General features: G+C 36.1%; 1 protein-coding gene across 3 annotated transcripts; it reads right to left on the bottom strand.

The window, feature by feature from the left end:
- Positions 1–10,801: 10,801 nt before the first annotated feature.
- On the bottom strand, positions 10,802–14,802 carry LOC147558268 (protein CNGC15b-like). Of its 3 annotated transcripts, none has more exons than XM_086664627.1 (8): positions 14,671–14,802; positions 14,072–14,150; positions 13,180–13,720; positions 12,842–13,054; positions 12,460–12,752; positions 12,247–12,358; positions 11,807–12,043; positions 10,802–11,717 (listed from the first exon to the last, which is right to left on the bottom strand). In XM_086664627.1, exons 2-8 carry the CDS (start codon positions 14,098–14,100, stop codon positions 11,016–11,018), a joined length of 2,127 nt encoding a protein of 708 aa, XP_086520753.1. In that variant the 5' UTR covers positions 14,101–14,150; positions 14,671–14,802; the 3' UTR covers positions 10,802–11,015. The 3 variants fall into 3 exon arrangements, with proteins under 3 accessions (XP_086520753.1, XP_086520752.1, XP_086520754.1); XM_086664626.1 differs by having other exon boundaries at positions 14,590–14,789; XM_086664628.1 differs by lacking the exon at positions 11,807–12,043 and having other exon boundaries at positions 14,072–14,789.
- Between the last annotated feature and the right edge of the window lie 1,752 nt (positions 14,803–16,554).

Raw genomic sequence — 16,554 nt, 5'->3', positions numbered from 1 at the left:
AATAAGATTTGAACTCTTTTCTATTCGGTACAAAAGACAAACACAATTTTATAATGTTTAATTTGTATCATCTAAATTTTTTATTCCTAAAACTAGATATATAGAAAATAATTAGAGTTTAGAAAATTGGGAGGATTGTTCGTTATTACTATTATGGCAGAAAAAAGAGTCTTAGAAAATACTATTAGGCTGTTCTAGAAAATAATTATGATTGTTCATTATTTCTAAAACCTGATATATAGAGAATAATTAGAGTTTAGAAAGTTGGGATGATTGTTCATTATTACTAGGGGTATTTAGCGATACCCCCTCATCCCTAATGTCCAATTAGGGATGCCCCCTTTTTTAATTGGATATTTGGGATATCTCCTTTTTTGTACTTAAAAGTACAAAACTATCCTTGTTTTTATTGTTTCTTTTTTTTTTCTTCGATATCTTATATCTCTCCGATGTTATGTTTACCAACTTATTTTCGTTTCTCATAATTTTTTTTCTCGTATCTATCTTTTTCTAATTTACTAACAAAATTTATCAAAAATTTTAAAAATTGATAAATCACAACAATTTGAAATAAAAATCGTAAATTCCAAGAAAATTTTTAACTTTCCATTTGTTTTTTTTTACAATAAAATTGATGTACGTTACCCATTTGAAGAAGACCTCTTGATATTTATTGTTCTTTTTATTAATTATAACTCGTATCATTCAAAAAATATAAATGGAAATTGAGATTATGAATCAAACAAAAAGTAAAAAAAATTAAAATGAAATTACTCAATGAACTTGCAAATGAGATTTCAAAATTCTTAGAATGGACAAAATTAGAATGGGCAAAATTAGAGTGTTATGTTAGTCGTGAATTTACAAACTAGATAGAAAAATTCACGAGAAGACTAAAGTTAGAATGTTATGTCGGTCGTAATGATATGAAAGGGAAGACAATAAAATACAATATGTCGGTCGTTGTGATTTATCAATTTTAAATTTTCGATAAATGTTGTTGGTAAATTAAATAAAGATGGATAAGAGAAAAAAATTATGAGAAATGAAAATAAGTTGATAAACATAACATCGAAGAGGTATAAGATGTCAAACAATAAAGAAACAATAAGAACAAGGGTATTTTTGTACTTTCAAGTACAAAAAAGGGGGCATCCCTAATATCCAATTAAAAAAGGGGGCATCCCTAATTGGACATTAGGGATGAGGGGGTATCGCTAAATACCCCTTATTACTATTAGGCTCTTTTGAGTGATTATACAGTTGAAATTTGATAAAAAGTTTCTTATTCTTTGAATTAAAAGAAAATACTTAAATACACACTATTAGGTTAAGGTCCCAAAATGCACCCCTAATGCGAAAGTTGTTGTCGCAGACCAGAAACTTGCGACAAATCCATATGTCAGATTTTATTACATAAAAGTGAGTCCAACTTGGAGAAACATATATACTCTGTAAACCGTGAAAATCTTTCTTTCTCTGGTCCTTTTTCTGACGGAATTGAACTACTCCTTTCTTTCACATTCGTAAAAGAAATTGTCCAAAAAATATTAGCAATTTTTTCCTTCTCTCTAGTCTTTTATTTCACTATATTTTCCAAATCAACCCCTTCTCCCTCCTCCTCGTTATGCATGGCTCCCATTTTTTCACCATGATTTTTAACCATTTCAGCTTTGATCTCCCTAGGTGGTTGAATTTTGTTGTTATTTTGAGATTTTTTTTATTCTATGATAAAGGTTCTTTAAAGCTTTGATAGTTTTGAAGGTTTGTCTCTTTGTAATGTCTTTAACGATTTCAATGCTCTTTAAAATTAGCGAAGTAAAAAAATGTTAACTGAAAAAACTAATGATTCTTGTTAACTTTTTAACTCAAGATAGTTCCTCGGTTTAGTTCCTCGGCTTAGTATCATTCTTAATGTTTGGTGATACCCTGTGTATCTCTGGATCGTTATCAACCTTAAAACTTTTCATCACCCTTCACTTATATTTCCCTCCAAATCCTGCCCAACCGTCTGTTTTGGCCTCCGAAGCTCTCCAATCGAATATAGTATGTTGGACATTTTTTGTATGTCTCTAACCATGTTAATTGTGGCATGCTCAATATAATATCTGCGGTACCTAACTATACTTTCTCTCCATTCGTCCTTTACTCTAATTAATGCATCGAAGAACAGAATATTTACAAACATGTAATAGAGGTAGAACTAAAAGTACAAAAATTGAGGACATTAGAGGCCAAATCCAGACACAATTAGGGGTCAAAATAACCCCTTGATCCAAAATGGGGGCTCAATTGAATAATCCCAAATATACAAAAGAAGATCAAATATCGTTTGCGTGTGTCGGTGCCGACAAAAATTACACAATCCCAGCGCTTTTTTATCAAAAATATCACGTGATTGGCTGCGACACCAAGCTGCCAATCTTAGAAAGAGAAAGTTACATGCAGCGTCAGCGTCCTACGTGGGATCCGTGTCGGTGCACTGTTATTTTACCTTTTTTTATTTATTTGTGAAAAACTTTTTTTGTTTCCTAAAAAGTATTATTTTACATGAAAATGTTGGTTAGCGGTTACCATTTATTTCCCACTCGATTGAGAGTTGGATTAGTTTAAATATGTCACGGCTTTGGTCAATTAGATTTGATAAAAAAAAAGTTTAGTATAAAAATTGATTTTTTATTTTATATACTTTTATCTTAATTTTCTATATTTGATCACAATCTATTACCAACTCTGACCACAACCACCTCTAACCACTACTGTTATTTTTTTCTCTCATTCTCTCTTTCTCTGCTATCTTTTGTTTCCCTTTCCCTCTCACTGTTCTGGTAAAGAGAAAGATTTCTTCGCTTGAACTCTCTTCGTTTGAGAAAAAAAAACTTTGAAGAGTGTTTTCAACGAAATCCTCTTCTACAATTTCAGACTTTCGATAGAGGGTTCACACCATTTTAACGACTGGTTGTCCAAGAGATGTTTCGTAGTTGACCGTCACAAAACCCTAGATCGAGGGTCTGAAACTAAAGACGAAAGGAACTTTCCCCTTCGTCTTTTTTTTTTGATGAAATAACTTTCTCCTCCGTCTTAGCAACAAGAGCTAGTTTTGGACCCAAAAGTATTTTTCACATAGGGACATGTTCTAGTAATAATAAATAAGAATTAGATAAAAAATTTCTACTATTTCTTTATGTCTAAGGTATAATAATATGAAATTTGGGTGTACTTTCATTGCCACTGACTCCAACATGGCTTGTACTCTTTTGACTAGTAGTTTTTTGACTCCTCCTTGGCAGTCTAAGTTTCTTTTTTCTTAGAACCAGGAGGTTGACAAAGCAGCTTGATCATTGCAGTGTGGTTCATATTTTTAGAGAAACTAATCAGGCGGCTGATTTGCTAGTTAAACAAACCCACTCATGGTGATCAAGAGCTTGGGTCTCAAGATCTGGAGTTGGAGGTTAAGAAGATCATTCTTGAAGAGAAACATGGCATTGTAAGACAGAGAATTAGATGGTTTTTTGGAGCAGCACCTTTTGCTTGCCATTTGATTTTCTTTTTGATTTGTTTGTATCATTAGGTATGCCTAATGACTTGTGTTGAACTTTGTGGGTTGTAGCCTTTCTTTTCGTTTCTCGTGGGTTGAGCTCCCTTGAAGCCTGCTAATCTATGCAAAATAAAATAAAACGATATGAAATTAATTGATTTACAAGTTTAACAACCTTTAGTAAATGACATTCCAGGAGGTGATAGATGAGCTCTATTTCATGATCAAATTTGGGGATAAATGAATAAGGGTTAACAAAAAAAGATTGTTAAATGTTAACACCCTGGTCATATTAAGCTAAATAAATTAAAATTTTAGCCCATGAAGACAAACCCATGAAACAAAATAACATTGATTCATATTAAGCGTGTGCACTGGCCCCCATCACAAGGGGCCTATTTTACAAGGGGCCTATTTTTTAAAAAGTTATTTACTTTGTTTAATACACTTCTATTTGAAAACGTGTGAGATTTATGTAATTGAGAGATAATAGCTTAGTGGTAAGTCCTTTGAAATCGGCACATAAAATCAAAGGTTCAAATCACTTGAACCACACTGGTAGTCCATGCCTTTTTTTGATTTTTTTTTTCGTAAGAGCCAACTCTCCATGTTTGTTCCTCAATAACAAAAAACTCTCCATGTCTGTTAGATCAGGTTAACATTTTGAATCTTACTCGACCTAAATTTATTAGTTTTATCCAACTATTCTAATTTTCATAGTCAAATAATTGTAGTGTTTGATTAGCAGAAACTCCCTCCGTCTCATATTCATAGTTGCTGATGTCAACAAATGATTTTTCGTTAGATCAACATGAAACAGGGAGTTGATGCATGACAACCTCCGTTATGTATAAATCCTCCGTCATGTTGGGGGTTGATTAGCTCTGCTTTCTGCTCCGCTTTTCTTTATTCCAGTTCCTTGCTCCTGTTCGTCTGTTCCCAAAGGGGGGAAAACCTGCAAAGGGTTCGAAAACCGCTCCGACGCTCAAGCCAGTCAGGGTGCTCTTTGCAGTAAAAGAATGAATAATGATTGATCCTTTTGGGGGCGAGGTGCGAGAATTCTGAATTTCTTGTGATCTTTTTAGAGTAAAGAGATCGTGTCATGTGAAGGACGACGTGGGGGGCCTTTTATAGGCGATGTTAGGCTGACTGTGATTAGTGGCGGTGATGAGGCGGTTGCCGTGAATCTGAAGGGAAAGTTTCCTCCCTTGAGTATCTAGGTTTCTCTCAGAGTCTATCCCGGATCTTTGATAAGTGGAAGTTCCTAAGTTCAAGGATTCTCCGTAGATATCCTGCCGGTGTGATAGACTCTAAAGTGAAGTTTCCTACTTTAGATACGCGGAGTCCAAACTGGCTTAAACACTTCGAGATGTGTAGCCGACTGAGATCTTTCTTGAAGTTCCGAGATTAAGTCGGTAGGTCGCCTGACGCTGCTGCCTCCCCAGTTCTGGGCGTAAGACACTGGCTGAACCTGAGTGATCCCCCCTCACTCCTTTGAAGACCCAGGGCTGATGCCAAGGACGTCTTGCAGGGCTGGTTTCTTCTGGCCGACCTCCCAGTTAGGGGAACATTCGGTGGACCATCAGAAGCTCAACGGTCCTGCTGCCTTAAGACGGCTTGACCTTGTTGACTTCAGGTCTGATTTTGACTCTTTAGACGTTGACGACATTTTATGCATCATCAATAGTCCATTATCGAAATTCACCCGATTTATTTTTGATTTGTGTGTTCCCATATTGTCCTTATTAAATAAGAATGCTACCATTTATTGTCATTCAATCTAGTGAATTTTATTGGACAAGAGTAATACATGTATTATCTTTCTAATAAATGCACTTGATATTGATACAATTAAGGAGGGGTATATTTGCCAAAACATTGGATATTATAGGCTATATATGGTATGGGACTTTCAATTTGAGACATACCAAAAAGGAATAATGGACTTCCATTTTGAGAAGGAGGGAGTAATAAATTAAGATCTGCCAAACTGTGTCTCTTCCTTCTATGCAAATCTTTTATCTCTCTCCCTCTCTGCCCTTATCTCTCTTCCCCATTTGCAAATCTCTATCTAATTTTTTTCCTTCGTTTTGTAAAATTTATGTCTAGATCTTAATTTTGGTTTGTATCAGAAGCAAAAAACCTTAATTTTGAGTAAGAGCCTATACAAATTAGAGAAGTTTTAATTAGAAAGATGTTAGGTCAATTATGGAGCAATGTCATTCATTGAGTTTAGATTCATCAATAATTTAATATAATTTCGTACATGCTAATAATTTTAAAACCTGCGTTCATTAATTTATGTGTAGCATACTTTTATCTCGTTTATTTCTGTATAAAAGGGACTCAATCTATAGTTTGGCATTGGGCCCCTGGTAAAAAACGACCCTTTCAGTCATCTGTATGAAGATATTAAGTGAAAGAGAGCACAAAGTCACTACTCCAGCTCCTATTGAAGTATTACAGAGTTATAAGCCAATATCAGAAGATGATCAGCGAGCCATGACCAGGGTCCCATCGGCAGAGGAAATAAGAGCAGTGGTCTTTGAGTGGGTCTAGTTAAAAGCTCGTACACCAATGCCCTCCCTTGCATCTTTTACCAGAATGGTCGGGAAACTATTCATCAAGACCTTATTTCGTTTATCCAACAGGTTTTCCCCACGGGCTTTTTTGAACCAGCTTTAAGCAAGACCAATCTTCTTCTCATACCCAAAACCGAGCATCCTTTAACGACTTCTGATTATCGACCAATTGCCTTATGCAATACTTTATATAAATTCATCACAAATTTGCTAGCAAACAGGTTTCGACCATTACTGGATGCTCGTATTATTGGCAACAAAATGCATTCGTTCCAGATAGACAGATTATTGACAATATTGTGGTGGTCCAGGAATGCTTACATTTTATGAATCTCTCGAAAGCAAGAAAGGGAACGCTTGCGCTCAAAATGAATAATTCAAAGGCGTACGACAGAGTCAGCTGGGATTTTCTTAAACTAGCCTGCCTGGCGTTTGGAATTTCAGGTAATACTCTAACTCTGATCATGGTCTGTGTCACTACATCTACTTTCAGCATCATTGTTAACGGCAAACAGTATGGTCAGTTTAATGCCTCGAGATGACTTCGACAAGGATGCCCGATGTCACCCTATCTTTTTATTCTGGTATCTCAATCTCTCTCCTTACTCATCGACAAATACGAGAAGGACTCCTTATTTGATGGCTACAGAGTAAATAGACATGCACCAACAGTGACTCATCTGCTTTTCGCTGATGATTTAATTTTTATGGGTGAAGCTACAACTAAAAATCTTCATGCTATTATAGAGATAATGCAGACTTATACGGATTTCTCTAGACAGGCTGTCAACTATGCAAAATCATCCCTATTTTTTATTGCATGAGAAGCACTAAGACTCTGTATCTCAACCAACTAAATGTTCTTCTAATGACAGATTCAGAGAAGTACCATGGTACCTTAATCCTCAAGCCTAGAAATAGAATTCAGTCTCATGACTTCATAGTCTAAAAATTCAAGAGTAAACTCTCGGGATGGAAAAAAAGCTCACATCTTAGGCAGGCAAAACTACTTTAATCAAGGCAGTCCTTAGTCCCATATTCACCTATTCGATCTCTCCCTTACCCCTCAAGGGACCTTAAAAGAGCTAGAGAGACTCGAACGAAACTTCTGGTGGGACCAGGAAAAGGACCAGAGAAAAATACATTTTTTACCATGAAAAATCATTCAAAATTGAAGGAACTTGGGAGCTTGGGTGTCAGGTCTTTGGCCAAAGTAAATAAATCTCTGGTGGCTAGGTTAGCCTGGAGATTCCTAACCAATACACTAGCCACTTGGGCACAAATTTTACAAGCCAAATGAAACACAAAAGGAGATTTCTGGTCTGTGAATAAAACTCAGAATGCTTCACCAATATGGTCTTCTATCCTTGAGATCCGAGAAGTGCTCCAGCTACATTATTGTTGGCGTGTGGGTGATGGAACTTCAATTCGAGCTAAGGTGGATCCCTGGGTACCTACCAAACCTCAAGTTAAATACAAAAGAAATCAGACTCATACCTTTGTCTCTGACCTCATAAGAAATCATAAGTGGAATGAACCCCTTATCAGAGATCTCTTTGAAGTAGAATCAGCTAAGGAAATCCTTAAAATACATTTATTCATCCCCATAGAAGGATGTATTGGTTTGGACACCACATACGAAAGGTACATTCTCGGCTAAGTCGTATTACAAAGAAATTACAACACAACAACAAAATACTAGAGCTGGTTCGAGTTTTCCATGGTCAAAGTATATTTATTCTTATGGAAGCTTGTTAACAATGGATTACCTGTTTTGGAGAACATCGGAAGAGGGAATCCGAACATAGATCCAACATGCAAAGTTTTGTGGCCAACAAGAGGAGACTACATCACATCTTTTCGGTTCTTACATCAAGTTCTAGGATCTCCTATCCACAGCCTCAGGTTTTTTACCGATACCTCAGTTCCGGGAACCAGTTGATTTAGTTCGTTATCTAATAGACCATCAAAAAGAAGAGAGGAGTTTGGTTTTTACCTCACACTTGTTGTGGATGCATTGGAAGGGGATAAATGAGTTGATCTTTCGTAGTAAGGAGCCAAACAAGATCGCAATGATTCATCAAGGAAAGATCGAAACATCCAGCTTCATCAACACTTCGGATCCAAGTGTTCAAGACCATGCACCATCGATTTGGGTCCTCCTCAACAACATCAATTTAAAATCAATTTCGATGGATCTTGATCTCCTCGAGGATCAGCCATTGTTGTGATAGCTAGGGATTACAATGGACAAAAGGTGGCGGAAAAGGTAAAAAGAATAGTAGCCGACTCGGGATTGGAGAGTGAAGCTAGAGCTCTGCTTCTCGCTTTGGAGATGGGAAATGATTTAGGGCAACCTAATCTGTTATTGAGGGTGATTGTAAGGCTCTTATAGAAGGTATTTTGGACGTCCAGGATTCATTGGTTTGTAGATTGAAACCCTATCTTCTAGAAGCTCGTATTGAGCTAGAGTTGCACCCGTTTTGGGCACACCAATTTTGCTACAGAAACGCAAGTGAGGTAGCCCACTCGTTGACCCACTCCATACTACCAAGCTGATTTTTAATGTATTCTTTGCTTTTAGCCTTAGTGCTTGTGTTGTCTACTTGTAACTTCGAGTTGTACTCAGTCGTTATCAATGAAGTTATCAGTTTCAAAAAAAAAACATGAGATAAGAGGGTTTCGAACTTGGCATAAATAGTCAACCGCACACAACCTTACCCGCTAAGCCCACTATATCAATGTCTATTTTGTACCAAGATGCACCCATTTATCTAGTTCTCTAAAGGGGATCCCACCCTTGGATTCGTGGAGGCACACACCCCAAGTTGGGTCCGCTCCTGGTAGAGGTGTTCTTCTTCGTCTAATTTTTTAGAGAGAGATAAAGAAAGGGAGAAACAGAAAGAAGGAGAGAGAGATATGGTGGTGAGTGGTGGTCAGAAATGATGGTGATGGTCGAAATTTGTGGTGGCGAAATTGAGGTCTAAACAGAAAATTACGGGACAAATACAGATAAATACATTTAGAGTAAAAATTAGAATGTCCCCTGAGTCAATTTCAATTGACCAAGTCTTTATTCCTGAAGACTATTTTGGAAGCCACCAAATCACATCCTTAGTTTATCACCATAATAGTCATTGTCAACTAACTTGATTTTGAAAGGGAAGGTCTATAAGTACAATAAAACGGTTAATTTTGCACAACAAACTTACCTTAGTTAATAAATACAAATTTAAAATACATCAATCTAATCAAATCCATTATGTTTTCAGTATCGGAATTTCACCATTTTTTACCTCTTATAAATAAGCTCGTTCTACAATTTTGGTTGTACGTGTACCATTCTGCTACACACATGCATACATTCTTTTGCACTATTAGTCCTACGTGACCTATAGGATTACGGTAACTTGCCTTTTCTATTTTGTGAAAGGGTGTGAAAACACTTTAAAAAAAGAAGGGTGTGAATTCAAGGTGGCACAAAAATGTACACAAAGATGTATTATGTCATTGTTTTTTTTGAGAAATCGACTACGAATTACGTTAGTCGTTACAAGACATTGACACATCAAAAAGATGTGATAAGCACGATAATTGTCTAAGTTCAACATTAATGAAAGAGGCTTAAAACCCGACAACATGAAATAAGCCTAAAGCCCGACAAATTATTACATTATTCACACCTTTAATAACCCAAGTTCAATAACTATGGATTCCACTTTCCGTGGGAATCGAACCTGGGACATCAAAGGTTTTGGAGTTTATGTCAATACTTTGAAACGCTTGGGCAAACAGGTGTTTGACATATTGTATCATTGTTGAATTAAAGATTTCTCCTCCCAATGTCCTAGAGAAAGAGTTGAGAAAAGAGGAGGGGGGCACATGAACCCCACATTTAAAAGTCTGGCCTTCTTGATGTCTTTAGAACAGGAGAGGGGTCACTGTTTTAGTTCCTTAGCGTAGGTTCCAAACCAGATAGCACCAGATATCTTCCCATCCAATTCTATTTCTATCATCAGAAAACTTAGCAACAACCCCAACAAGAAAGTCTTCTACGTGTTTGGTCCCATATCACCAATTGCTGAATATATTCTGACAAATTTATATGATCAGAAAAATAGTAGCATGCCATAAGAAAAATTGGTCCAGGCCTCTCAAATGGGTCCAAAGTTTTCTCTAAACTTACATTCGACAGGTTGAAAGGGCTAGGCGTTCCAACTGTTACAACAACACATCATATTGATGGATGATAAACATATCAAATCCTATTATTGAGTGAGTCTCATATTTGTCCACATGGAACTAACCTTAATACCATATTTGTTGGAATCCGAGCTAATTTTGGCTCAGTCCGAATCGTCAAACTTAGAAAGAGAATATGTCATTGCTTTTGTCTCGTTCAGATCTTGAGTTTGAAGCCAAGAATCGGCCGAATCCGATTCCGGATGAATGAGATATTCATGTTTAAAGTTTAGACGAGGTTCAGATATGTACTTAGGGACTAAACCAACGAAGAGGAAAAATCAGTTTGGGGAGCAAATAGCAATCAGGAATCATCCCGATCAGATGGATCACGTGCACCCAATGCACGCGATCGAACGACCCACGTTTGTCCTTCGGACGAATAAACCTGGCAGACCAGCTCAGTGTGTTGAGTCTGTTGACACATCCGACACAAATCTGGAATCAAACCTCAACAAATGGAGATTCATCAAATCATATAATGATGGTTCTCATGTGTCACGATCAGTAACGAAAACTTCGTAACGATCATGAGCAAAAGTTAAGTCGTTTCATATCTCCATTACATATCACATACGTAAATATAAACGACATACCCCTAACAATATGTACATGAAGTTATTGCACTAATCCAAGTAAACAATTCTGTTCCTTCACTCTGGAGCAAAATTGGGCTCTAGAGGTTTTTCCATTGAGCCACCCTGTGAAAAATCTAGCCCACCTACCAACTTCTCTATTTTAGCCCTTCTTGAGTTTGATATAAACCTTGCTGCATACACGCTCAAGCTTGATCCTGGTGGGGGCACAACAGTCATATCAATTAGTGGCAACAAAGTTGGGTCGATCATTATTGGATTCTCCTTAGCTACTAGCGCAGCCGCTTCTTTCCGTTTTTTAAATCTTCGCCAAGATGCTTGAATAAAACATGCTGCCCAAGTTTTCCATTGGTTCGAGTAGAATCGAAGTTTATGCCTAAGTTCCTTACTATGAAGTCTACGAAATTGAGAAGCTACGAATTTCAAGTCCTCCGCACTGAGTGCAAATGCTTCTACTTCGGATATAGACTTGACTGTACGATTGGACGATGGAAGGATGGAACTTAGATGTGAGTCGAGCACCCATGTTAGCAGTTCCTCTCCACAAAAATCACCGGGCCCAATTCTGCAGGAATTGTAGAACCCGGCCTGTCCACCATTGGTTGTGAAAGAGTCAAGGTTGCCTCGTATGATAAATAACATCTCATTGACAAGATCACCTTCGCGGACAAGATAAGTACTTTGAGTGCATAACACGGGCTTTAGCCTCTCGCAAATCGCATCTAATGTCCGCATATCCATCTCATCAAAGAGAGGTACCTGTTTTTTGTTGCCCAAAAAACAAACAATGAGTTAAGTGATTTTGGTGATATTATATTAGCAGACAAGAAGAGACAGAATAGTATTACTCGTCGAACTAAATCAAGACATAAGTGTCGTTTGATGTCTCGACGGAGGTCCACTGGAAAGCCCTTAAGGAGGGCTTCTTCATTAACACCGCGGGTTGCCGTCCACTTAAACTGGTCATATCTTCGAATATTCTGCCTCAATTCTAGTGGTAACTGTTTATGGCTCATCCATTGTTCGGTGTCTCTTTGCTTGATTCTCCACTCTTCTAGTCGAATTGTTGTAGACAGTAAGTACCTCTATAAGATAAGTACACAAACCTATATCAATTGTTAAAACTGGATTGAGATATAAGATTTGGGGCACAAATTATGGAACAGTTGAGGTTCATAGACCCTTATCTCACTGTCGTGGAAATTAGATATATCATATATCAAGTGTATATGGGTTTACTTTTATGTGTGTGTGTGTGTGTGTGTGTGTGTGCGCGTGTGTGACTTACTTGCATATTTCCAACTTGCAGAGCAAAAAGGATCAAGCCAAGGACTGAAATGATGATGCCGAAACAGTTTTCACCAATATAAATGCTTGTTACAAGATTCTGTCCTAAAGCCCTGCACAAATTGATCTAGATAATGTTTGCATACTATGTTTCGGGAGTCTGTTACACAATTAGTTAAACGTAAAGGATAAACGGAATAAAATAAATACTTACCCGAGGTTTTGCAGTCCCCACCAAAGACAATAGACATACTTGTAAAAGAACGACAAGGATGGTATATTCAGAGATATTACAGGACCATATATACCATACTGAGTGAAGTCATTATTAGGAGTGCATATCTCAGTAATGTTGCTCGATTCAAACCAAGCAATCCTATCTAAATTACCAATATTACGACAATCAAAATACGCATTTTGGCAAGAAGCACTGTCGAGATGGCAGACCTCTCTCCAACAAAATTCATGGCGTTCGATCGATAAGAGGTACCAACATGCTCCTATTACCTTTTAGCATGAGAAATGGATACATGTTGAGAATCCATCTTTAGTTTACAATATTGATTTTATATTTATTACATGTTATTGAAACTTACATTGCTTGCCAACATATAAATCATCATGTTATAAGCAGCTCCACCCCATCCCGTTTGTGTCACAACCCCGCTTGCCATTTCTATTTGTTTTGATAGTGGAAATATAAGAAAAAGCCTCGGAACATATTGGACAACGATGGTGAACCGAATAATGTTTATGGTATGAGCCACTCTTAAGCCCGTTGGAGTATGACCTGCTGCCCAAATCATCACCTACAAAATGTGAAGTTTGTTTCTTAAAGATGGAAGCATTAAAGATAAAATTCTCAAATCTAGCTCGAAAATTCTAGTTCTTAATAAGTAAGAATTCACATATAGGTGTATATTTATATATATACCTGTGGAAGTGGTAAGGAGGCTATGACATCGACCCAGAACCCTTTGCCTAAGTACCTTAAAGCAATTTTTGAAGGGTCTATAACAACTTCTCCTTTCCCAAGAACACGAGATGACGGAGCTATATAAGCTGTTCGGAGTCGCACAAGAATCTGAACTATGTAAAAAATATCAAGCAAAGACCTTAAAACCATGAGGACTACTTCAAGGCCTTTCCCAATATTAAGGCACATCTCCTTGTGAACTTCCAGCAAATAAAAGAACAAAGGGTCCACAAAGAGTGAAACTAAACATGCAGCGAAGAAAATTTTATTCCATTTATGAATAACAAGTCCTCGAGGATCGAATATCTTATTCTTAACTCTCCCATAGTCCTTGAAGAAGACTTCGGATAGTACTTTAGTTATCAGGGGCTTGCCTGCTATCTTCTCATGTTTATCCTGCTCAACCTTCTTTAGGCTTGATTGGGGTACCTGTGTGGGCTCAACCTCATCATATCCCTCGCTTGATTCGAAGTTTGAATCTTCAAGATCATCATGAACTCTAGAAATCAAGAGTAAATTAATTTAGAATCTCAAACCAATATTATCAAGAATATATAGATGCATAAATACTGTATAAAAATCCGAAAAGAACAAAATCAAGTACATACATTTAACATATGTAAGTATTTTCAGAATATGTCAACTACCTACAACAAAAGTCAATTATCTACAATATATGACAACCTAACATCACACACGATTTTGGTTCAATCGGTGCCTCGCAGCTGTTTGCTTTCCGCTTTTTTATACGCACTATAACTACAAAGCTTTATTTCAAGGAGTCCCATATGTGTTAAAGTTAGAATTTGAGTTGAAAACTAATGATAGGTGAAGTTATAAAATGATTTACCTCATGGATCTTGATATGCCGTACGTCATAATTGAAATTGGATATTATGATTTGTATCACAACTAATGAGACTGATCTCCTGTAAAAGAAGACTTGGATTCAAGTACTTGGACACAAGTATTCCAACTAAGGTTAAAATTCCTTGATGTTTGCACTAAATGAAACTTTGCTTATCAGTTGGAAGATTAAAGAAGAAAAAACTTGCTTAATCTTATGAGATATCAGATATTGTATTGAACCAAGCTCAAGTAGGGAAACAAAGACCCATAAATAGTTTTCACCACATAGAGTATTAATTAACTCAATTGGAATTGTTCATTAAAATAGTTCTCACAATGAATCATGGCTTTGTGAAGCTCTCTTTTCAAATTTTTATTTGGGTTTCTGTGAAAACAATGTACCAACTCAAGACAAAAAAAACATCTACTTTGAAGAATTCATAAGAGAACAGGAAAAAGTAAGATAAATTGATATTATCATAATGATCTATATTGGAAATTTCTGTATTTAGATCATACCCAATACCCACTATGGAAAAAGTTCAAATATGATTTGCAAAGAGATGAAATTCTAAATGAGTAATCCTCTTGAGTGCCTACCAAAAGAAGAGAAAAGAAGAAAGAAGTTAGAAGCTGTCTCTTGTTCTACTTCTCTTAAAAAGATGGGACTATGGGTGGTTGCTTTTTCTGTTATACCCAATTGAACCCTTTTCTTCTTTTTATTCAAGTCTCAAGATCAAAGGCCTTTTAAAGACAATAGTATGGATAGTGGATTGAGACATTTAGGTCTTATTTGTTTTTAACTAATTTGGATTCTGAATTTTTAATACATTCCTGTAGTTTTAGTTTTTTTATTTGATTTCATTATAACCGACATAAATCTTAAAAGGCATTTTTTTTTTAATGCACGTGTTTTATCAAAAACAAAAAACCTAAATTTAATAAGAAGAATTAGTTTTGGATATTGATTTATTTGAGAAAAAACTGCATACAAAAACTCAAAAGTATATAAGTAACATACTCAGTATGGATTGTTGTCGAGACGTTGTGGTATTTTTTTTCACCTGCTTTTACCGGAAATTTATATTTATAATTCTTAATCTAATTTAAATGGTTAGGAGGCTATAGATAACATTTTATATAGTAGTCGCCAAAGGATTTGAAAATTCGAACCCTCATTTAAACCAGTTTCACTTTTAAAAAAAAAACCAGTTGCACAGAATAATACTTATTTAATGTAACACTTGCTTGCTAAAAACAAGAATACATGTTGGTTATAAGAATTCTTCTTTAAATTGTTGATAGAATTAAAACCAAATAAGTTGTCTTTTAGGTGTTTTCTTATTGCTAATTACGCAGCAGCGGAGTTTTTAAATTCTAACCAACTGCTTTCATCGATATGACAAATATTTGGTGACAGAATGAGTCTGTTCTTCATCTGCTGTCCTCTCCTATAGCTTTTTGGAGAATTGGTGGAGATTATATTCTGTTGATGGGTGCCACAGTGAAAATGATTGTCACTCTTGTCGATAGTTTATGATGGAGACCACCCGTCCCATGGGCCTCCCCGCCCTGAAAAATTTGGGCCTCACGGCCAAGTCACTTAAGTTTAGGAATCAGGTATTTTAATTGTTTAAGAGTTTTCAAATTAAGGTGTCTTATTTATTTAAGAGTTTTTAAACTTGGGTATTTTATTTGTTTTTAAATTAGGATTAGTAGCAATTGAGAAAACTAAAATTTAGTAATTATCTTCTTAGTTTGTGTTTATCTAGAAGTGTCTAGGGGGGGGGGGGGGGGGGTATTGGATTGAGACTTTCACGGACATTTGAGAGTCCGCGAAAGTCCGAGGCATTCAAATCCAGACATTTGAGAGTCCACGAAAGGCTGAGGCATTCAAATCCAGACATTTGAGAGTCCACGAAAGTCTTAGGCATTCAAATCCAGACATTTGAGAGTCTATGAAAGTCCGAGGCATTCGATTGTCTTCCAAAATGTCCCAGACTTTGGTGGACTTCATAGTTTGATGGATTTTGTGAAGGATTTGGAACAATTTTGGAAGCCAAAATGTCTTTCAAAAAACAAGAGACATTTGAAGTCCATCATGTGATCAAACAACAATAATAATATTAAAATAATAAATGTCTACCAAATGTCCACCAATATCCACAAATATTCACAGATGTTTACGAAAGTCGAAAAATATATATTTGAAATGTTAGTATAAATATATTATTTCATGTGATCAAACAACAATAATAATATTAAAATAATAAATGTCTACCAAATGTCCACTAATGTCCACAAATATTCACAGATGTTTACGAAAGTCGAAAATATATATTTGAAATGTTAGTATAAATATATTATTTAATGTGATTAAACAATAATAATAATATTAAAATAATAAATGTCTACCAAATGTCCACAAATATTCACAGATGTCTACAAAAGTCGAAAAAAATTTATATTTGAAACGTTAGTATA

The sequence above is a fragment of the Eschscholzia californica genome, unplaced genomic scaffold (assembly GCF_041429995.1).
Source record: "Eschscholzia californica isolate CP2 unplaced genomic scaffold, dmEscCali1.0.p SCAF_2, whole genome shotgun sequence".
NCBI lineage: Eukaryota > Viridiplantae > Streptophyta > Magnoliopsida > Ranunculales > Papaveraceae > Eschscholzia > Eschscholzia californica.
This window is presented reverse-complemented; position numbering and strand designations above follow the sequence as displayed.

Excerpts from the sequence above, each read along its gene's own strand:
- LOC147558268 (XM_086664627.1), bottom strand. The coding sequence starts at position 14,100 with ATGACGTACGGCATATCAAGATCCATGAG. Across the intron at positions 13,055-13,179 it reads CCTCCTTACCACTTCCACAG|GTGATGATTTGGGCAGCAGG; the intron begins GTATATATATAA and ends CACATTTTGTAG. Across the intron at positions 11,718-11,806 it reads GTCTTGATTTAGTTCGACGA|GTACCTCTCTTTGATGAGAT; the intron begins GTAATACTATTC and ends AACAAAAAACAG.